The 23468-nt window shown below is 34.8% G+C and overlaps 1 protein-coding gene across 3 annotated transcripts in view; it reads right to left on the reverse strand.

Annotated features, from left to right (window-relative positions):
- The window catches only part of MTBP (MDM2 binding protein), a 72659-nt gene that overhangs the window by 45148 nt on the left and 4043 nt on the right, over positions 1–23468 (reverse strand). For all 3 annotated transcript variants that reach the window (XM_047783346.1, XM_047783347.1, XM_047783344.1), the window contains exons 5-11: positions 21722–21780; positions 20206–20350; positions 19001–19118; positions 17012–17146; positions 14563–14657; positions 13684–13756; positions 9822–9939 (exon numbers count right to left, since the gene is read on the reverse strand). In XM_047783346.1, coding sequence (XP_047639302.1) covers positions 9822–9939; positions 13684–13756; positions 14563–14657; positions 17012–17146; positions 19001–19118; positions 20206–20350; positions 21722–21780 — 743 coding nt within the window. The remainder of the gene's footprint in view (positions 1–9821; positions 9940–13683; positions 13757–14562; positions 14658–17011; positions 17147–19000; positions 19119–20205; positions 20351–21721; positions 21781–23468) is intronic.

Genomic DNA, 23468 nt, shown 5'->3' on the forward strand with positions numbered 1-23468 from the left:
GTTGTTAGGTTTTTTGCTGTTGAGTTGTATAAGGTGCCTGTATATTCTAGAGATTAAGCCCTTGTCCGTTGCATCATTTGAAACTATTTTCTCCCACTCTGTAAGCTGTGTTTTTTGTTTTCTTTTCGGTTTCCTCTGCTGTGCAAAAGCCTGTCAGTTTGATTAGGTCCCATTGGTTTGTTTTTGCTTTTATTTCTGTTGTTTTGGGAGACTGACCTGAGAAAATATTCATAAGGTTGATGTCAGAGAATGTTTTGCCTATGTTCTCTTCCAGGAGTTTGATGGTGTCTTGTCTTATATTTAAGTCCTTCAGCCGTTTTGAGTTTATTTTTGTGCATGGTGTGAGGGTGTGTTCTAGTTTCATTGCTTTGCATGTAGCTGTCCAGGTTTCCCAGCAATGCTTGCTGAAAAGACTGCCTTTTTCCCATTTTATGTTCTTGCCTCCTTTGTCAAAGATTAACTGACCATAGGTGTCTAGGTTTATTTCTGGGTTCTCTATTCTGTTCCATTGGTCTGTCTGTCTGTTTTGGTACCAGTCCCACACTGTCTTGATGACTGTGGCTTTGTAATATTGCTTGAAGTCTGGAAAAGTTACGTCTCCTGCTTGGTTTTTGTTTCTCAGGATTGCTTTGGTGATTCTGGGTTTTTGGTGGTTCCATACAAATGTTTGGATTTTTTGTTCTAGTTCTGTGAAAAATGTCATGGATAATTTGATAGGGATTGCACTGAATCTGTAGATTGCTTTGGGTAGTATGGCCATTTTTATAATATTAATTGTTCCAATCCAGGAACATGGAATATCTTTCCATTTCTTTATATCTTCTTTAATTTCCTTGATTAATGTTTTATAGTTCTCGTCATATAAGTCCTTTACCTCCTTGGTCAGGTGTATTCCCAGGTATTTGATTTTTGTGGTGCAACTTTAAAGGGTATTGTATTTCTGTATTCCTTTTCTAATATTTCATTGCTAATATACAGAAATACATTAAACAAGCATATTGTCCTCATTTTCTAGCCAAGGAATCAAAGGCCTAAAGCAGTGATTCTTAATCCTTTTTTTGCCTCAAAGCATTAGAAGAGCTTTCAGAAACAATGGTTCTCTAGCCTAGAGCTGCGGAGGGTACACCTAGGGCAGAGGTTCTCAATCCTGGATGCACATTTGAAATACTTGGTTGATTTTACCAACTACTGATGCCCTGGTTTCCTTCCCAGAGATTTGTATTTGTTTTCATGCAAAGCCCAGCTTGACCTTTTCTTTTTTGATAATTGTCAAGGTTATTCTCATGCGTGCTGGTGTTAAGAATTACTAAACCAAGTGTAGAAACAAAACTCTGCATTTAGGTCTAAGAGCCTTTAGGTAACTCTCACTAGAAAAATTATACTTCCTAATGAGGTATAATTTACATACATACATCAGAGTCTAAGTTTGACTAATTTAAGGAAATTATACAATTGTGCATCCATCATTGTAACTGTTTTGAAAACTTCCATTATCTCTTTGAAGTTCATCATCCCTCCTGCTCATGGCCTCAGGCAACTATTGACCTGCTTTCTGGTCCTTCTGCTTTTTATAGAAATTTCACATAAAAAGTATCATGTACTAGTCTCTTAAGTCTGTCTTTACAAACTTAGTATGTTTACGTATACCCAAAACTTTTCCTGTCTCTTTACGGCTGAGAAGCATTCCATTATATGGACAAAACAAATGGTTTTCACCTGTTTACCAGTTGATGTATATTTGCATAGTCTCCAATAGTATGTTACCTATTAAGAATATTGCTTTTATATATTTTATAAAAGAATATTGCTTTTCTAAGCAAGCATTTGTGTGAACATATGGTCTCATTTCTCCTGTACAAACACCTAGGAATGGAAGAACTGAGTTGTACAGCTAAGTGTAAGTTTAACTACCAACCTGCTTTCCATAGTAGCTGTACCACTTTGCATCCCCACCAACAACGTGTGACACTTGCAGTTTCTCTAGTCCTCATCAATGTTTGATAGTTACTATTTTTGATAACAGACATTCTAGAGAGTTATTACAGAATAACATTGTGGTTTTAATTTTCATTTTCCAAAAGATTAATGATGTTGAGCATCTTTCACGGGCTTTATTAGCTCTTCATGTATCTTTAGAGAAATGTGTATTCAAGTCTCTTACTTACTAATTGGATTGTCTCCTTACTATTGAGTTGTAGGCTTTTTTTTTTTTTTTTAATAATCTGTCCACTGTAAGGCATAAGATTGAAGCTATTTTCTTTTAGTCAATAGACTTTAAAAATTTTTAGCAGTTTTTCAAAAAGGGGATGACTTCTTTTTGGGGGGCCATACCCGCAGCATGCAGAAATTTCTGAGCCAGGGATCAAACTGACGCCACAGCAGTCACCTGAGCCGAAGCAGTGAGAATGCTCGAAGATAAAATTCTACAAATTTCATATATCATGTTGACGGGTATACTCACACATATTTACATATATATGTGAGTTTTTACATAGAGGCATCCATTCTTTCAGCACTGGGTTAAAGAGGCTATCCTTTCCCATTGAAATCTTCATTTCTATTTTGTTCCACTGATATATGTGTACTCTTAGTCCAATTCCACACCATCTTGATCACTATTGGCTGTATAGTAAATTGTGAATCACATAGTTTAAGTTCACAAAAGTTGTTCTTCGTTTTCAAAATTGTCTTGGCCATTTTAGGCTTCCAAATTTCATGTAAATCTAGTATCAGTTTGCCAATTTCTAGGAAAAGCCCTCCTGGAATTTTGTTAGAACTTAAATTGAATCCATAGGTCAGTTTGAAAAGAAGGGCCATCTTAATTATACTGAGTTTTCTTTTTTTTTTTTCCTGTCTTTTTGCTAATTCTTTGGGCCGCTCCCGTGGCATATGGAGGTTCCCAGGCTAGGGGTCGAATCGGAGCTATAGCCGCTGGCCTACACCAGAGCCACAGCAATTCGGGATCCGAGCTACATCTGTGGCCTACACCACAGCTCACGGCAACGCCGGATCCTTAACCCACTGAGCAAGGGCAGGGACCAAACCTGCAACCTCATGGTTCCTAGTCGGATTCGTTAACCACTGTGCCACGACAGGAACTCCAAGTTTTCTAATTTTTTTTTTTTTTTGTCTTTTTGCCATTTCTAGGGCCGCTCCCGCGGCATGTGGAGGTTCCCAGGCTAGGGGTCAAATAGGAGCTGTAGCCTCCGGCCTCCGGATCATTAACCCACTGAGCAAGGGCAGGGACCGAACCCACAACCTCATGGTTCCTAGTCGGATTCGTTAACCACTGCTCCACAACAGGAACTCCCAAGTTTTCTAATCTTAATGAACATTGTCTATCTCTCCGTTTACTTACATCTTCTTTAACTACTCTCGGTAATGTTCTGTAGTTTTCAGTGGGCAGGTCTTGAGCTTCTTTTTAGATACACTCCTCAGCACTTTATTCATTCTAATTTCCTTCCTTCTACCTAATTTGTATTTAGTCTTCTAGCTTCTTGAGGTTGATGTTTAGATTACTGACTTTAGATCTTTCTTCCATTCTAAGATAAGCATTTAAAATCCTCTTAAAACTGCATTAGCTGCTTTCCATAAATTTGATATGTTTGTTTCTATTTTCATTCACTTTATTTTTATTTTTAGTCTTTTGTCTTTTTAGGGCCACACCAGTGGCATATGGAAGCTTCCGGGTGAGGAGTCAAATCGGAGCTGTAGCCGCTGGCCTATGCCATGGCCACAGCAACAAGGGATCCAAGCCGGCTCTCATGGATACTAGTCGAGTTCGTTAACCACTGAGCCACAACGGGAACTCCCTCACTTTATTTTTTAACTTGACCCATGGGCTATTTAGAATTGTGTTATTTGATTTCCAAATATTTAAAGTATTTCTCAAAATTTCTTTCTGTTGCCAATTTCTAATTTAATTCCATTGCAACTAGAGAATGCGCTGTGTATTATTTCTACCCTTTTAAACTTATTGAGCCTTATTTAATGGCCTAACATATATATGGTCTCTCCTAAAGAATGTTCTATATGTGCTTGTAGAGAACAAGTATGTTGTTGAGTGGTATGTTTAATAAATGTTAATACAGTAAATTGGCTGATTGTGTTCACTACTGAAATCCTAGCACCTAGTATAATGCCCTAAACACAACAGACACACAGTAAATATATGCTGACTGAAAGAATACTTTGTCTCTGACACTGAAATCTCTATCAAAATCTTTATCCAAGTCCTTTACCTTTTCTCAAGACGAAAATTCTTTACAGATCAGTTACCACTGAGTCATTTTAACTTAGTTTCAGCTCACTATTTTGACATATCACTTTTACCACACTGATTTGAGTATGAAGAAGGCACAAGCTTCCTCAATTCATAACACTTCATTAGTCCTTATTAATAATTTCCTCCCAGTACCTTCAAAATGTTTCCTTTCAAAAGAATGCCAATTAAAAAAAAAAAAAATAAGGCAACAACAAACCTCATGATTGTAAAATGATCAGGGAGGACCTGTAGATAGACTTAGGTGGAAATTCTGATTTCCCCCTGTGATCTTAGAGAAGTTTCTTGATTTCTTTGTACCTAAGCTTTTTCATTTATAATAAAAAGGCAACAATCAACATCCAATTTTTTGACAAGTTCACAAAACATCTCTGTGAACATATGGTAAGATCAGCTCTTTTCATTATACAACTGGATTTTCTTTCTTTCTTTCGTCTTTATTTATTTATTTTTTTTTTGGCCATTTCTTGGGCCACTCCTGTGGCATATGGAGGTTCCCAGGCTAGGGGTCTAATCGGAGCTGTAGCTGACAGCCTACGCCAGAGCCACAGCAATGTGGGATCCGAGCCGCGTCTGCGACCTACACCACAGCTCACGGCAAACGCCAGATCGTTAACCCACTGAGCAAGGGCAGGGATTGAACCCACAACCTCATGGTTCCCAGTCAGATTCATTAACCACTGTGCCACGACGGGAACTCCACAACTGGATTTTCAATACAGGTTTTAAATATAGAAGCTTTTCTTCAGAAATGTAATAGGGTTTAATTGTGTTTGTTGATACAGTTTACATTTTTCTCTGTTCCATAATACTTTCTGGGTATTTCATTGTAAAATCATTCTTTTGATACTCTTAAATTTAAGCATATTTCAAACTGGGCAATGTTTTTCTATTTTAGACCAAGCCACATGAACCACTGATATTTAACAATTTTTGATATACAAATATAGCAATACCATATGGTTCAAACTAATACATATGTATTATGTATTATCCTTCCCTTTGTTTCAGCGAGGGATGGTACATTAAACACAATAAACCAATAAAAACTGGAGCACAAATTTTGCTTCACATTGCAGTCCATTCAAAGTCTTTCTTTACTTTCCCTTTCCCAGACATCAGTTATTACTAATTGAAAATACACTATATATTTCACTTTTTAGTTAGCAAATATTTTTCAGTACCTATTAAGTGTCAGGCACTGTTCCAGGCACTGAGAATAAAGGAATGAATAAAAGTAAAAAAAAAAAAACTTTCTCTTGTCCTTTCTCACTTCTACAGACACACATTTAGTATATTAGATGGTGCTAAGTACTAAGAAGAAAGAGTAGAGCTGGGAAGATGGAAATAATGTCAGGAGAAGACTCTGCAATTTTAGATGAGATGGCAAAAATTAGGACCCGAGTAACAAAGTGACTTTAGGGTAAATGTTCCCCAAAACTGAGAGACCTAGCCATATGGCTGTCTAGGATATAAACTAAACATATTCACCTCCACTATGATGTAAATTCTCCAAGGGCAAGTTCTTTGTTCAATTTACTGCTGGCTCAGCATGTAAAACAGTGCCTACTACATTGTAGGTACTCAATAAACATATCTGTTGAAAAGCTGATTATTTCATGCATATACAGACAATATGTATAAATGCTGACATTCACACACCAGGAGTTGCTGTTTGTATTACAGATGGCAGCATAACAATCTCTGTACACCTTCTTCTTCTTCTGTAACATCCCTTGGGAATTGTTTCTAGCTGATTGCTACTATATACAATGTCATAATAAGTAAGATTGTGTTACTTTTCAGTATCTATTTTCTATGTTACAGTGTAGGTTTCAGGAGAGGAGGAGCCATGTCTGCCTTGCTCACCACCAACCCACAGATTATAACACCATGTCTGATATATAGTAGCTACTCAATCTACAAAAAAAAATGAACCAAAGCTATGACTGACTGACTGAATGAATAACAAGATAATGAAGGCATAAAATCAAGAAACAGTATAAAGTTTACTCTGGAAGATACGGGACATGTGAGGCAACAGTAGAGAACAATGGGCATAATTCAGTAGATTACGGAGAAATGGTCTTGATTTATGAGGCTGATCTGATAGATAGTTCATATCGTACCTGGTAGCCAGAGTGGCTATTAGTAGTAGCACTATGAATAGAATATGAAGTTTTCCTATGTGCAAGAGCTATCAAACCTTTCGCACTAGCTAACACCTGGCTACTCTTTAGAAAAGAAGTTCTGTCAATGGGATAAATAATTTCCCCTACAGAAAGGGTTATGGGTAGAAGAGAACTTAATAATCAACTGTCTTCTTTAATTGTTTCTACTTCTAAGATTAAAAAAAATACCCTAAAGTGTCAGCTTAATCAGCCCTTAATGATACAGACTAATCAGTAATCAACAATCCAGCTTTGAAAACTTTCATGTGATGTACATGTCTAATTATTATTCAGAAGTTACCAATATTAATCCCCAAATTTCAAGAGGTGGTAATTTAAAAAAAAAATCAAATCAAGTCACATGGTAAGGTATTTTTTTAAAGTTGCAATGAAAATCATGTTAAAAAAACAAACTAAGAATATATCAAAATAAATAAATTATCTTGGAAAAAGCTACAAGGGGAAAAATAAATAATGAGCTGACCAGAACATACTCAAGTTTGGTTAGGAGATGCCATGATTCAATTCATATTAATAAGTCTTAAACATATATAATGTTGAGAAATAGATAAATATTATCCTGGGATTTCATGCAGCATAGTGAAATTGACTCTATTACCACCCAATAAATCTATTTCTGATTTTGCTTTAACATCTGCCAAAGTCACCAGGTATATACTTATTCCCTGTGAGCTGAGAAGGGTTAAGGCTGCATTTCTTCATGAATTAGTATAGAGCAAGAGGCTACATTAACGACACCTTTTTCTGCAGGAAGTTTTGCTGAACTCTTAAGCTATGACAGACCATACACCCTGGAAGTATCCTCCACTTCACTTTTACCCTGCTGGCTAAACAGATTTATGATGATTTTTCAAAGTGCCTTTCTCACTTGATTATACATTTCACAAAGAAGAGGCCAATGCATCTCCTTCCTCAAGTGTAAGAATCCTATTTGAGTCCTTTATTTCCCACACCTTGCACCATACTCTAAGACACAATGAATGGTATTTTCATGTTGATGTTAACGATTATAACTCTTTAAGGTCTTTCAATTACCATTTATTAAACAATTTTCTAACTTTTCCTCTACTTTAACTTAAATTCAGGTATTTCAAAAGGTTCTGTCCTTGGTTCTCTTCTCTAGTCAAGTTGTCTGTTTTTTTTTTCAATCACCCGTAAGGTTTCCTATTACCTTTACACACCCATGGTGAGCTTTGACACAGGTGGTCTCCCAGTATCCAGACTCTTGTATAGTCACTTCCCTCTTGAATCTAGGCCATTCTTGTTGAGTAGATTTAAATAACAGAACACAGCAGAAGTGACACTTGGCCAGTTCGGGACTTAAAAAGTCCCGGCAGCCTCAATTTTTATACATTTTGGAATCTTGAGTCACCATGTAAAAATTCCAGCTAACCTGCTACAGAGATCCCAAGAAAAAAGCATGCAGCAAGGAAAAGGCATTGGGATTACACGGAAAGAGAAAGACCATTGTCCCTGTAGCCATCTGAGCCCAACTTCAAACAACCTCCAAGCTCAGTGCAGCCATGTATAAATGACCGCTGGTAAGACTGGGAGAACCAACCAGCTACACTTAGCTCTAACTACAGAAATATGAGCAAATAAAGTGTTTGCTCTTTTAAGCCACTTAGTTTTTAGGGTGGTGTGGTATAGAACAGATGAACAAAAGAGCTGGTAAACTAAAAATCTAAACCACCTACCCTGACCACTCTCTAGAGACATAGATCTAAATTTCACACTCTAGATTTATCCATGTAGATACTATCTGCATTTCAAATTCAACATTCGCTAAAATAGATTTCAGTATCTAACCTATCTCCTATAAAGTACTGTAATAAGCTATTCATTTTAAAAGTATATTTCTCAGAATTCTAGGGCTCTAGAGTATCTCTAGAAATTTATTTTAGAACAATCCAAGTAGATACGTTTCAATTCTAGTTCTTAGTCCCATCTTATAATGGGTCACGAAAACTAATTATTAGCTCAAGATCAAATTATTTTCCAATTAAAACATAAAACACTTAATACTGAAAGTACAAAGGAAATACTTTATTTATTTATTTGTCTTTTTTTGTCTTTTTAGGGCCGTACCTGCAGCATATGGAGGTTCCCAGGATAGGGGTCTAATCAGAGCTACAGCTGCCAGCCTATGCCGGAGCCACAGCAATGCCAGATCCAAGCCACGTCTGCAACCTACACCATAGCTCACAGCAACGCCGGGATCCTTAACCCACTGAGCAAGGCCAGTGATGGAACCCGAAACCTCATGGTTCCTAGTCAGATTCGTTTCCTCTGGGCCACCATGGTAACTCCAAAGGAAATACTTTAGTTATGGGACTTCGGATAAGTAACTTGAATATTCTGACCCACAATTACTTCATGAAATATTAGGATTTAAATAACCTGATTTTATATTAGAAATTAATGACATTCTGAATGTAACAGATTATTAGAGAGACAACACCGTGCAATGATTAAGAAACAGTGTCTGGTTTCGAATTTGTGGAGAACTTACAGGGCTACTAACTGGCAGAGCAGGATCTGAACCAAGATTCTGCCAATTAATAGCTCTATAACGTCTCTAAGTCCCAATTTCCTCATCTGTTAAATGCGTATAAATATAAGTTTATAAGGTTATTATAAACATTAAATGAATCAAGATTTCTAATGTACTTAGAATACTGCACAGCATACAAAAACTATTAAATAAAATAAAATTTCTTCAGAAAACTATAATCATAAGTTTGTTTTTTTAACATACCATATAATAAATTAACCACTTTATTTCCATAAATTTTATTCGTGAAATGTCTCAAGGAACCCATATTTAATATAATTAGCTATCTAATTAACCAAAATTTCTGCTTCTAGAACACTGATATTTTATGAATGAATAAGGTTGTACTTATTCAGTAGTAGGTTGTAGTAGGTTGTCAGATAAATAAAAATTTTTAAATGATGTGGGTCCTTTTTATTTATTTATTTTTCTTTTTAGGGCAGCATATGTGGAATATGGAAGTTCCCAGGCTAGGGGCTGAATCAGAGCTGCAGCTGCCAGCCTATGCCTTAGATACAGAAATGCCAGATCTAGGCCGCATCTGCGATCTACACCACAGCTTGCAGCAATGCCAGATCCTTAATCTACTGAATAAGGCCAGGGATCGAACTAATAACAACATGGATATTAGTCAGGTTCTTAACCCACTAAGCCACAATGGGAACTCCTGGGTCATTTTTAATCAGTAGTGATAAATATTATATTTTCTCATAAAGAAATGTTATCTCCATTTCAAATTTGATAAATACATTATTTATATTGCACCAGTAAAACTTAAAAATGTACTGCTTACCGCTGATTGTTTTAGGCTTTTTAGCTACATATTCCTTCCATTTTCTTGAACTGAGTTGGTTGGGAGGAGGAATAAGTATGCTACTAATTGTACATGGCAATACAAAAAGAGCACCAACCTGGATAAAACAGAACATATTTTTAGTGACTGCACATTAATTCAACTCTAAAATAGTGTCATCTGACAATTTTCCACTCATATTTCACCTACGTAACACGTATTTAGTAACACTCTCTAAGATTTCATCTATAAAAACTAAAAAAGCCAAGGCCAAAAAGCAGAGAAAAGTATTCAAAGCTACAAGCATTCCTTTTCCTTCCACTAAGTCATATTAACTCTGAAAACCTTATTCACAATACTTAATTGAAGTTTAGGTTGTAGTTGTAAATTTCTTTGCAAATCTGCAAATCAAATTCTATTCTTAAAAGATTTTGTCATACTCAGCCATGATTTTATAATCTTTTGACTTGATGGATTATTGCTCTGGCTTCAAAATTAAAATCTAAAGGCAATTTTATTTGTTTGTTTGTTTTAAGTCATTTTGGTCGCACCTACAGCACGCAGAAGCTCAGGAGCAGGGATCAAACCTGCCCCACAGCCGTGACAATGCTGCACCATCTGGGAACTCCTAAAAGCAATTTTAAAACTTTTGTTCCTAGATAGAAAAGACTTAATGCTAAAAGATATAAAAATTCAGAGAAACCATGAATCATATGCCAGAAAACATATAGCAGCTTCTAACTGATTTATGAGCAAACTCAACTTATTCATCTTTGTATTCCCAGGACTGGGCACACAGATGTTCACTAAATATTTGTTCTCCCAAACCCACCATAATATATTTAGGTAAATTTCTAGTTTGATTAAGCACTGAATAAAATAAACTGCAACTCTGAAAGCTATATTTTGCCTGTTATTTTAGAAATGTAAGCTGTAAAATCAGCACATCCCAATAAATATATATTTTAACTTTGGGGAAATTTAGGCAGGACATTTGCAATAGATCTCAAATCTAACACAAAATCGCTTTTAACTGTCCTGCGTAGATAGATGGATTATATGAGATATGTGATACAAAGCTAATTAACACTTTTAATTACTATTTTTACTTATATATTCTATTAGGTGTAAAATAAGGAAGGTAAAATTAAATAAGCTTAGATATAAAAATAAGTCTATTAGGTGTAAAATAAGTCTATTAGGTGTAAAATAAGGAAGGTAAAATTAAATATGCTTATTTTTTATTATAGCCATAACCTTTTTTAAGTCAAATGTATTTTACATAGCAAAGCATTAGACATTAAAAATAAAATTATTTAGCAATAGAAAATAATCATTAACTATAAAAGATATATGCTTAATTTTCTAAACACTAAGTCCCAATTCTTCCTTCTTGCATAAGTAAGACTTCTTAGCCCAAAATGCAGGACAAACCTGCCTGGCCCAAAGGCTAGACAAAGCAGCAATGTGAGTATGCCAGATCAGGGCCCAGTTACAGCTTAACAATTAAATAACTGTTTATAATTACAGTTACAGCTTAACAATATAGAGATGCTAAATGCAGTTCAATGCATTACTTAAAACTTGATATAAATGTATCCTGGCCTATCAGCTAAAGAAGTGACCACATTTCTGAGACAGCTTATTTTTTTTTAATGGCTGCACCTGGGGCCTATGGCAGTTCCTGGGCCAGGGATTGAATCCAAGCCACAGCTGAGACCTATGCCACAGGTAAGGCACAGTGAACCAAGCTGCTGCAGTCAGATTCTTCACCTACCATGTCACAATAGGAACTCTGAGAAAGCCTATTTTCAAAAATAAAAATAAGCATTTCTAAATCCCATAAGCTATAATTCCCTACAAAACAAATGTATTTCAATCGTTTATACTACATTTACAACAAACTTGGATTCTGAAAACTTGTTCTCACTCATACACTAATCATTAGATATACTGAGACTTAAGGATGATCTATTCCAGAATTTATTTTTTTTTTCTAGGGGCTCTCCTGTGGCATAGGGAAGTTCCCAGGCTAGAGGCTGAATTGTAGCTTCAGCTGCTAGTCTAACACAAGCTCAGTGCTCAACCCACTGAGCAAGGCCAGGAATTGAACCCTCATCCTCATGGATACTAGTTTGGTCCTTAAGCCACTGAACCCTCATCCTCATGGATACTAGTTTGGTCCCTAAGCCACTGGAACTCCCCTATTCCAGAGTTTAAAAGCCAAATATTTCAAACCTGAGTTTCAAAATCTTGATGCAATCTTTTCAGTGATCAAACCCCAAACAAACCAGCACTATGGTAATCATGTTTTCAGCCTTATAAATTCTCCTCTTAAAAAAAAATATTCCCTGGCCATAAGATTAATAGATATTATGGTTCCCAAACAACCTGATCTTGTCTTTATCTAATCTAATAAAACAAGTTTCCCTCCAAAAGGCTTATTCTTATTCAGGGGCAACATCTTTTTTAAGCTCAATAGTGGACTTAGAATCACATAAATCACTAGAATTGAGGCACTATGACAGCTTCCTAAGGTGGGACCCTGCCCACTCTATTCTCTCCACTACTTGCAACAAGCAACTGGCAGGCAGTCCAAAAATAAAAGTTGAATAAGTAAATGATTATTTCACAGAATGAGCAGGTAATTCAATTGTTTTTCAAAAATGTAAAAGACTAATTCTGACCCAATGTAAAAGGAAGATGAGCCACTTCACATTGAGAGATACATTAGCCAAATGACATAAGGTATGTTTCTAAAATGTATCCCTTTTGCTGCATTAAAGTAGGAACACATACTTAAAGTTCCATTTATTTGTCCTTTACTGATAAAATATAGTCCATTTTTTATAGTCATTGTCCAAGAAGCAATAACAATGACAACCTAATACAACAAATTTAAAATAAAACAAGTGAAAACACAACATTAATACATATCAATAGTTTAGCTTTCTTCTTGGATTAGTCAAAAAACTGTTAAATAAAATTTCTTCAGAAAACTGTAATCACAAGATTTTTTTTTGTATACCACATAATAAATTAACCACTTTATTTACATAAATTTTGTTCCTGAAATCTCTAAAGAACCCCTGTTCAATATTAATTAGCTATCTAATTAACCAAAATTTCTGATATTTTATGAATGAATAAGGTTGTATTTACTTTATGTTGCAGTAGGTTGTTAAATAAATAAAAATTTTAAAATGATGCGGGTCCTTTTTATTTATTTATTTTTTCTTTTTAGGGTGGCATATGCAACATACAGAAGTTGTTAGTAAATTAAAAAAAAACTGTTCCTGACTTTAGATGATTCCACTGAAAGTTCTTTATGTTGTAGTTAAAAAATTTAAATATACCAATATTATCAAACCATTGTTTCATATATACATAAACCTACTGAAATAGCTAAAAATCTTCTAAGCATCACCAGAATTAAAAAAGAAAAACTTTCAGCTTACAAATTAGTGACGCTTTAAACACTTTTTTCATTTCCACCTACCTAATCTACCATGAAAAAGATAATGAAAGCATACAAATATCTCTCCACAGAATTGAAAGTAGATGTGAAAGGAGTTGGCTAATAATAATCTCATGTGTTCTAAAATTTTAAAACTTAAAAGCAATTACCAATTATGAAGCTTATTTCTGAAAATCTTTTCTAAAAGAAAATATCACTTCATGACTGCAGAGGACTTTGGAGTTATTATGAAATGTCCAATTTATCTTAATATGTATTAGGACCAAAACCATGTTATTAAGGAAACTAAACCCTCACATAAAAGCAGATTTTTAAAAATACACTCCCTTTTCTCACACATCCATAAATGTTAAGTTAAAAACAAAACAAAAAGAATACCCATACCTTGCCATTCAGAGAAGAAATCTGCTCCAACAGCAACTTCGAATTCTGCTTGGTATTGTTTTTTGTCAACCCTCTGTACTAAAGAGTTAAAGAAACAATGGAACAGTAACTGTGAAATAATTCTAGTCCCTAAAATGAGTTTGATTCTCCAATTCACAGGGTGCTTCAATTAATTTATTAAAAATTTTAACTGTAGGAGCTCACAATTACTCCTTTCCTGAAGGATAATTAGTTTTCTGACTTTGAAAATATACCAAGAGAAAGTGCTACTAGGAATAGCATTACTATAAACTATTAGAACAAGAATGTGTAAAAACTGGAGGTTTTGAAAAAAATTCCAGGACACTATGCTGTGATTTTCTACCACCAACAAATTCTTTTTATACAAAATATTTGGCTCTTAGTTGCAACTTCTTAGATATATTTCCTTAAAACAGAGTCTAAAATATGTTAATATTTACAGATATATGTGATAGTGTTCACATTTACTTAAGTATTTAAAAAGATACAGTGGACGGGCACTTATATAGCCACCCTGCCAAAAGCAAGAGAAACATCTGAACATTCCAGTAGCATACAAATTATCTGGGTTTTCTTCAGATTCCTTACATTTCTCCCTCTTCCCTAGCCCATAAGTAACGAGTAACAATTCCAGGAAGTCTTCTGCCTTTTCTAGAGGCATAAACATAGTAGCTGACAAAGGATGTTTTTTTGCTAGTTGTACAACTTCTCTTAAAACAATGGCAGTGAAAAGTATACTGCTATTATAAAAAAGGAAACAACAAAAGTATGGTCATCTCTTTAAGTGGTGGTACCAGGAAACACTGTACTTGACACAGAACATCGGGTTTATAATGAACATGTAAATGAAAAGGATACAACTCAAATTCAATGTCCGACATATAGCAGGAAGGCAGATCTGATAACATTATCATCTGCACAAATTCTAAAGCAGGGCCATAATAATGAAAAACCTGGAAGAGAAATTAAAATTATGTAATACTTTAAATACTAAAAATAAAAGTGAATAATCTTTAAAATGGGTCTTAAGAAGTAGGTATGTATCCGTTATACTAGCCAAATGCTTAATCCTCTATAGCCAACAAGAATTTCTTCCATTTCAACTCTACCTTTGAGAGTGGAGAGAGAGACATGGCAATTTCTTAGTAACGGAAAAGAGTTGTAACAGGAAGAAAATGATTTTGGAAAAGAGACAAGCGGCAGAGACAAGAGTTCTCAATGTTCCTGTTTACCTTTGGCAAAACAGGTGAGCCAAGAGGCTAGGATGTTGAGGAGGGTGCGCAAAACTGAGAGTGAGAGAAAACACTCTAGGATGAACAGTGACTGGCATGCTGAGACTTTTTTGTTTTAAAGAAAAAAGTCCCTGGAGGAAATACTGTGGTAATTAAAGAGAGAACTAGTGAAGCCAAGAATGTATATATTAACAAAGAAAGTTCCACTCAGAGACATAAAATTCAATATTTCTTTGGGTAGAGTCAATTACTAGTCTAAGAGTGAGCTAGTTAAGGAGGCGTTTCAAGTTGGGGCTAGAGTGCCTCACAAGAAGGACAAAGAAAAGCAAACACATCTTCAAACAACACATAGTTTTAAACCTGGAGAAAGCTGAGTAATTTCACCATATATGATTATGTGCACGTATGTGTATGGACATATACACCTAAATACACAGTACATATATAGTGTGTATTTATATACATGTGCGTTTGTATGCATGCATTTGTGTGTACATATGCAGAGATAGAGACAGAGACTTAATTTATTAAAGAGGCCGAACCCTAAATTTCTCTTCAATAGCAGCAAAAATTAGATACATGATTTGTACTTGAATGGTGTACAACCAAAGAAGAGAAGTTGAGGTCATCGATCTTATGATCACAATTTTTAGAAAAGAATTTAATATTCCTGTGAAAGATGGCCATGGTATACGTTACCTAAAGTAAGCAATTCTGAACAATTATTAGGAAATGTGTCAACATCAGAAATATGCCTTTGGTACTATGCTTCGATCAGAAAATATTAGTCATCAATTTGATATCCTTGTAACTTCATGACCATTATGTTTTGAACATTCTTGAAATGTGTCTTTTTTTTTTTTTTTAAGGGCCGCACCCACAGTATATGGAGGTTCCCAGACTGGGGGTCTAAATCGGAGCTGTTGCCACCAGCCTATGCCACAGCCATAGCAATGCAAGATCCAAGCCACATCTGTGACCTACACCACGTCTCATAGCAACACTGGATAGTTAACCCACTGAGCAAGGCCAGGGATGGAACCCACAACCTCATGGTTCCTAGTTGGATTTGTCTCTGCTGAGCCACAATGGGAACTCCAAAATGCGTCTTTTAAAGTGAATTTCTAAAGTGCTTCTATATAAATACCTCTTCTTATGTTATTTTTCCAACGTAAGGAAAAAACCAACTAAACACATTTTAATTATTATACTTTAAAATTACTTGCATTTAAAAAATAAATCTGTGGAGATATGGGATAAGAATTAATACCTCTTAAACTAAGAATGAAGCAAAAGTCAGGTACTATGTCAGATGCTAATCTCTTACTTCATTTAACTCTCATAACTATAAGATAAATGTTTATTATTGTCTTCACTTCACAAATGAGCTAATCAATCTACCCAAGGTGACAATACCTCATAGGTGACAGAGTCAGGTCTACCTAAATCAAAGTCTATTCTCTTTCTACTACACCATACTTCCTTCGAACTGAGTCTTAGGAAAGTCACAAAGTAAAGATCAAATCAAAGGTGGTTTCTGGAGTTCCCATCATGGCTCAGTGGTTAATGAATCCAACTAGGAACCATGAGCTTGCAGGTTCAATCCCTGGCCTTGCTCAGTGGGTTAAGGATCCAGTGTTGCCGTGAGCTGTGGTGTAGGTTGCAGACACAGCTCCGATCCGGAGTTGCTGTGGCTCTGGTGTAGGCTGGGGGCTAGAGCTCCCATTCGACCTCTAGCCTGGGAACCTCCATATGCCACGGGAGCGGCCCAAGAAATGGCAAAAAGACAAAAAAAATAAAAATAAAAAAATAAAAAAGGTGGTTTCAGGCCTATACTGATCTAAAGTTAGGATCATTCCATTTTTAAAATAATCCAAAATAATGATAGTTTTGCCTCTGTTCAATACTGATAACACAGAGTAATTTAGGCACTTAATTATAATTACAATTAAAATTATGCAAGTGAGCATGTTTAAGCACATATATTACTAATGTTAATTGAAGATTCAAACATATCTTGTAGGAATAAAATATTCATGAATGGATGATTACAAAATAAATTAAATATACATTACCTTTGGCAAAATACTCTTATCCTTTGATGCTATTATCTTTTTGTCAAGAAAGCAAGTTTTTAAATTAGATGTACTAAAATTCTTAGCAGTGACTCCCTTTAAACAAAATTCAGGAAAACTAATTTCACACCCAAACTGGAAAGAAACCAAGAGAACACAGTTACAGGCAGCATGAAATGAGTTACAAAGATTAACACATCTTATTGTAATGTAAAAGCTGAGGGGAACACCATACATAAATTCATGTTTGATGCCTCAGCTCAAAATGCAATTCTTCCACTTATGTACACATCATTCATATTTCAACTTCACACATGAATTGTTCATGAAAAACTCTCCTTGGCCTTTCACTAGCCCCTGAGAGTCTCTTAAGTCTGTTCTCTTCAATCATAGAACCAAACCATCCCCTTCACAGTATCAGTATCTGCTTTCTACTAGTCTGCAAGTTCTATAAAAATAGAACTTTTTTGAGAAAATAGAATAGTTTGTTTCATCTACTACTAGATCCTTAGGGCCATGCCACACACAATATAAGTTGTTGGTAAGAAGGTCAATTCCTGCTGAAGCAGGGTAGTAACAGTAATGCTAACAACAATAGCTCACACTTACTGAGGCGTTACTTTGTGCTTTAAATAATTTAATCCTCACCAAAAAAATCTATGAAGTAGTACTCTTATGCCTATCTTACAGATGGAGATAACCATGCCACCAAGAGGCTAAATATTACCTAACATGTCACACAAAACTAACAAGAAATAGAGCTGGGATTTAAGGCAGGCAATCAAACTCTAGAATCTATGTCTGTAATCCCTATGATGCACCTAGGCTAAAAGCTATTCTCCACCAAAAAAAAAAAAAAGAAAAAAAGAAACGGATTTCAAGTTTAAATGCAGCCTGTGAAGATATAGACATTTAATTTCCTATCCATAACAGAATAAAAGAATCACAGAACCCTGCCATTATTTGTCTGTGTGTAGACATGCCATTTCAAAAACTGTATACAAAAGCAATTCTTCTAGCTAATTGCATCCTGCATTCTCCTAGCAGACTATAGTGGTGTTTCCACTAAAACCACTTGCAGAGAAGGTTTATCTGCAGATTTAATTTTCCCAAGATAAGGAAGAACTAGCATGCAAATCAACAGGAAGGACTCAGTCACATTAATTCCTGTGGTCTTATTCGAGGTTTTATTAAACCATAATTAAGGGTGAATTGAAAAGGATGAAAAAGTCTAGTAATTAGTGCAATAAATCTTTATAGGAATGCAAGGTGTTACTTATACTTCTACACAAACATCAAGAAAGTTTGTTTTAGTTCTGCCTATAGACAAAAATACATAAAAATACAAGGAATGCTTATTTCAACACGGATACAATGTCAAAAATCACTAAACATTCATTCACAGTAAGAGATTTCTTACTCTTAGAATTGGAGTCTCATAGAAATTTAAGATTAGAGAGGTTCCATTAACTCAACTATAGTTGAGAAATGTGGGGTCTAATAAGGCAAAAAAAGGAAAAATTGTTGAAAATCAGTTAGCTAGTAGCAGTCACTTAATGCGGTATTATAGGTAAGAGAATATGTTCTAAGTAGTCTTCTAGCAGTTTACACTTGCAATGAAATAAAGCAGCTTAGATAAACATGAACCCAACTATGATCAAACTCAATGTTTTAAAAGAATGTTGCACTCTAGAACTGCAGTGTCCAAACCATAAACACAGTCACTACATTTAATTAAAATAAAGTTAATTCAGTTATTCCTTTGAAGTAGTTACACATAAAGTGCTAGCTAGTAGCAACATGAAGCCGGTGGGCTACTATAGTAGGATAAATTCAGAACATTTCTATTATCAAAGAAAGTTCTATTTAGATAGTGCTTTTCTAGAACATCTTTATGTGGTACATTTTTAAGATTCATTGAAACTATCTGTGTTGTAAATAAAGGTGAAAAGTCTGCTTTGCAAACAGTGATAACAGAAATCCACTTACCTTCCTTTCCCATATCTGAATTTTTCCCCTCCACAATTCCTTTGAATCAATGGCATTTCTGAGATCTTCTAAAGATACAACATTAGCAGAAAGATATTCTGCAATTTTCTGACAACTTCTATAAATAAAAGTTTATGATAATTAAATATGGGATTTTATATTTTATATAGATTTGAGGATTATAGTTAACTATAAGCCAAACAGGCAAAAATATAAAGCTTATAATGCTACTTTTCTCTACAAATCTTACAGAACATTCATTAAGTCAGTCTCTGAAGAAGCTGCTGTCACACGTTTATTTAATCTCAACATCTCCATGAATTATCTTTAATACTGCAGATGAACAGATCTTCCTGTTATTATAATATTGGCTTTAACAAGTCAGATGTACACATATGTACACGCATACACACAGACTGAATGAATCAATTCCTATCTTCAAAAGGAACTGCTTTTCTAAATAGTTCCCGTATAGTTTTGTATGGAATTCCATTATCGCACTTGTCACAAACTATGAAGACTATTTGCATTCCTGTCCCTCCCTTTATTTCAATGAAAAAGATCAAATCTCACTTTCTTAACTCATCAGTATATATTGCTGTGCTTGGCATAAAGATAGTGCTCAATACTTACTGATGAAGAAAATCATGAAGTCAATAAATCCAATACTTATGAAAATACTTAGAGAATTTTAAGTATATATACAGATGATCCTTAATACACAAATATACAAATGATCCTTACTAAAATGTCATAAGCAGTATATATTTATTTCTATATTGCACATAAAGCAAAAAACAAATAGGACATTATGCATTTGTTGTATCCATGTATCCAGGGTATTTATCATGGTGCTCAGTGGACAATACAAACCTATTTAAAAACACACAACGTGTTTGGAGAATTAATGCCCAATAACAGTTATAAAACAACATCAATAATATCTTCTAAAAACTTAAGACCTCTCAGAAACATAAAGTATGAAATGAGAAAAACCTAAGTTCTCTTTCTTTACATTTTTTTATTACAGTTGATTTATGATGTTAGGTTCTTCTCAATAGATAAATCTCTCATCACAGTATAACAAAACTATCTCATCATATTTTAAAATCTTCAAATGCTGAGTCTATTAAAACAGGGTAGCACCTTGATTGAAAAAAACAGACAACTGTTGATAGGAATCAGATATGAACAAAGAAGCTTACATTTCACAGTGGTTTCCTGCTATAGTAATTTTTGCTGAATACCATTCTTTCAAATGTTTTAAGGCTCCAACAGCAGGCAAACAATCTCCTAATTTAGGAGGATCTTTGTCAGAAGGCAAGAGTATTATATCTATCATTGCTCTACCTAAAAAGAAAGAAAAGCATTTTTGTAATTTTTAAACAATGTTAGATCTGAAATGCCTGAAAACAGTACTCTGAACAACTGAATTCTATGTTTATTTAGAAAGTAAGGGATGATTTTTAACTTCAATTTTCTGAAATTCTTCAAAACAATATGCATCTTTAGGAGTTCAGAATTTTTAAATGTTCATCATTTGATTTAAAGCCATGTTATTCTGAAATAGCTAGCATATGCCAGAAAAACAGGGAACTATAATTACTTGACAATTATGCACCAGTGGTTAATTATACATTGCTCCTGAGATCATCAATGCTATTGTTGTACCGAACAGAGAAAAAAAAGCCTGTGTAGTTCATTATAGTTTTCTATACTTGATTTCGTTATACAAAAGGGAATGAATCAGTATAAAGTTGTAATGTTTAAATAAAATTTTTCTCTTTTTAAAGAACAATAAAACACAAAACTCAATTACACTGACTATATCACTGGTACCTGAGAGAGGTTAACTTCATGAAACTTTAAATTTTCTAAAATCATAAATTTAGTAAAGGACCAGAAAAATGAAAATGAAAGAAAAACCAAATAAAAATTTGATAAAGTATTCCAGTTTGCTGAAACAGCAACTGTGCATTCCAATGCATGATTCTGAACTTCATAAAAAAAGTGTTATATTTATTTACCAATGTATTCAGTTAGTTTCCATATAGAATCTTTTACACTAAAACATAATCTTGAATATAAGGATTAGTCCTTTATGACAGTCACATGTGCTTCACTCATCACTGTATACTCGGCTCCGGGTACAATGCTTGACATATAACAGATACAACAAACACCTGCTTAACAAATGACCTCCAGTGATGAAAACACTCAGAAAATTAAACCCTTCAAAAGTACTTGTGGATGCCAAATTATACCAAGCTTTAGGTGAATCAACTACTTGATTTGCACAAAGAAAAATGAACTTAACACAAAATATAGTTTGAGGAACAGTATGATGCAGTATTTGATAAAATATGCTTTTCATGAAACAAAAATAATGGATTGTGTAAAACAATGCTGAGACAAGGGCTTCTTTTACTGCATGACTTTCTACTTGATAATGTGGATAGTGACTTCACACCATTAAAAAATATTACCCAAATGATCTAGGTTAAAGAACTCCTTTTTCCAGGAGTTTATGGGACTAGTGTTCTACAGACCATTGTGGAAAACAAAGGTAGTGGAGTATATTTTTTAACAACTTCAAATAAAATATTTTTTCATTTTGAACTTTAAAATTAGAAGTGAGAATGCAAGCATAAAGACTGAATTTTTCACCCATTTACAGAAAGTTTAAGATACAAATTATTGCAAGTAGTCATAATATATTACCAGGAGCAGGAAGTTTGTCTGATAACTGATGCAAATTTTCCGCAGATTCTTCATATAGCCTAAAATAAGAGCGTAGATCAAGAAAAAAAATACATACACATTAATATATAATCATAATAGGTAATGTTAATTAAATGCATCTATGTGCTAGACACTGTTAAGCACGTTAGATGCACGATCTCATTTGATCCTCATGACAATCCCGTGAGGCACTGCTAGAATACTGTTACCATCCTCCCTTTAATACTTCACCTAAAGTCCACATAAGCTGCAGGTGTGGAAACTGCGATACAAACCCCAAGCCCAAGTCTCAGCCATACCCCCCAGGCAAACAAACAACTGTAACAACAAAGAGGAAAAAACCCTCCCTTAACTATATCTAGTATATCAAATATAAATCCTAATAGGCCAAACATTTTTCTGAACCTTAAAAGAAAGGTCTTATTAAGTATGCAAATGTATAAATAAATTATATGAATGGCATGTAACAGCCCTGAATGGAAATTATGATGCTCTTCTCCAATTCTTCCAAATCCCATTAGCTTATCCACACTATGAATTTTTTGCTCAAAATAGTTTATTATAAAACTGTAAGTGTACGAATAAAGGTACTTAAACCCTTTATTATAAACTCACTGTTTTCTAAAAAACGTAAGGCATCTTAGAGTAAAGTATAGTTTCCAAGCTCCCTCTTGTGGAAATAATTATTAGGTCACTTACTAGAAAAAGTCACTTTTATACTCGCCATCTTCTTAACAGTGGTGAGAAAACACCGGGAATGATAAGAGCTCTGAGGCTAGAAGGTATCTTAGAAATCATGTAAGAGGATCTTAGCACTTTATAGACAAGAAAAGTTAAGCGACTGGCCCAAGATCACATAACTAGAGACCACTTCTACTAGTCTCTGTTTCAATGGCCTGGCATAGTTCTACAATGCTTCCCCTAGTTAATCAATAAAAATATGATCTGGAACAGGAATACGATTTGAAAAGAGAAAAACAATTTTAAAGTCTGCATCAATTTACAGAAACATAATTTTTCGATATTAAAATAAAAGTAGTTTTTTGCAATGAAGTATTACAGAAGACTGAAATGACAGAAACTAATTGCGTCAGAGGTCTGACGTTTCACAAAGAAAAAAAAAACCATCACAACTCACATCACCTGGGTCACATTATATACCGTACCACAGTTCAAAAACCTAAAAGTCAATTCAATCAGCCATAGAATCCTCAGAAACTCTAAATTTTAAAGGGACCTGAAATGCTGATGATACACAAAAATTGAAGAAATCATATATCAGCCTCAAAGACCAAAATGAAAATGATGCTGTGGTTTGAATGCCAGGTATCAACCTTAAGTCAAGCTTCTATTCAAGCTCTTAAAATACAGTATCAGGGAGTTCCCGTCGTGGCGCAGTGGTTAACGAATCCGACAGTTGCGGGTTCGGTCCCCGCCCTTGCTCAGTGGGTTAACGATCCGGCGTTGCCGTGATCTGTGGTGTAGGTTGCAGACACGGCTCGGATCCCGCGTTGCTGTGGCCCTGGCGTAGGCTGGTGGCTACAGCTCCGAGTCAACCCCTAGCCTGGGAACCTCCATATGCCGCGGGAGCGGCCCAAGAAATAGCAACAACAACAACAAAAAGAAAAAAAAAAAACAGTATCAGGCAGAATTTTTCAAGAAAGCAACATGTTAATTAAAATACCACTTTTTATGATTTCTGCAATTTCCTAAGCTTAAGAAACTA

The sequence above is a fragment of the Phacochoerus africanus genome, chromosome 6, assembly GCF_016906955.1.
Source record: "Phacochoerus africanus isolate WHEZ1 chromosome 6, ROS_Pafr_v1, whole genome shotgun sequence".
NCBI lineage: Eukaryota > Metazoa > Chordata > Mammalia > Artiodactyla > Suidae > Phacochoerus > Phacochoerus africanus.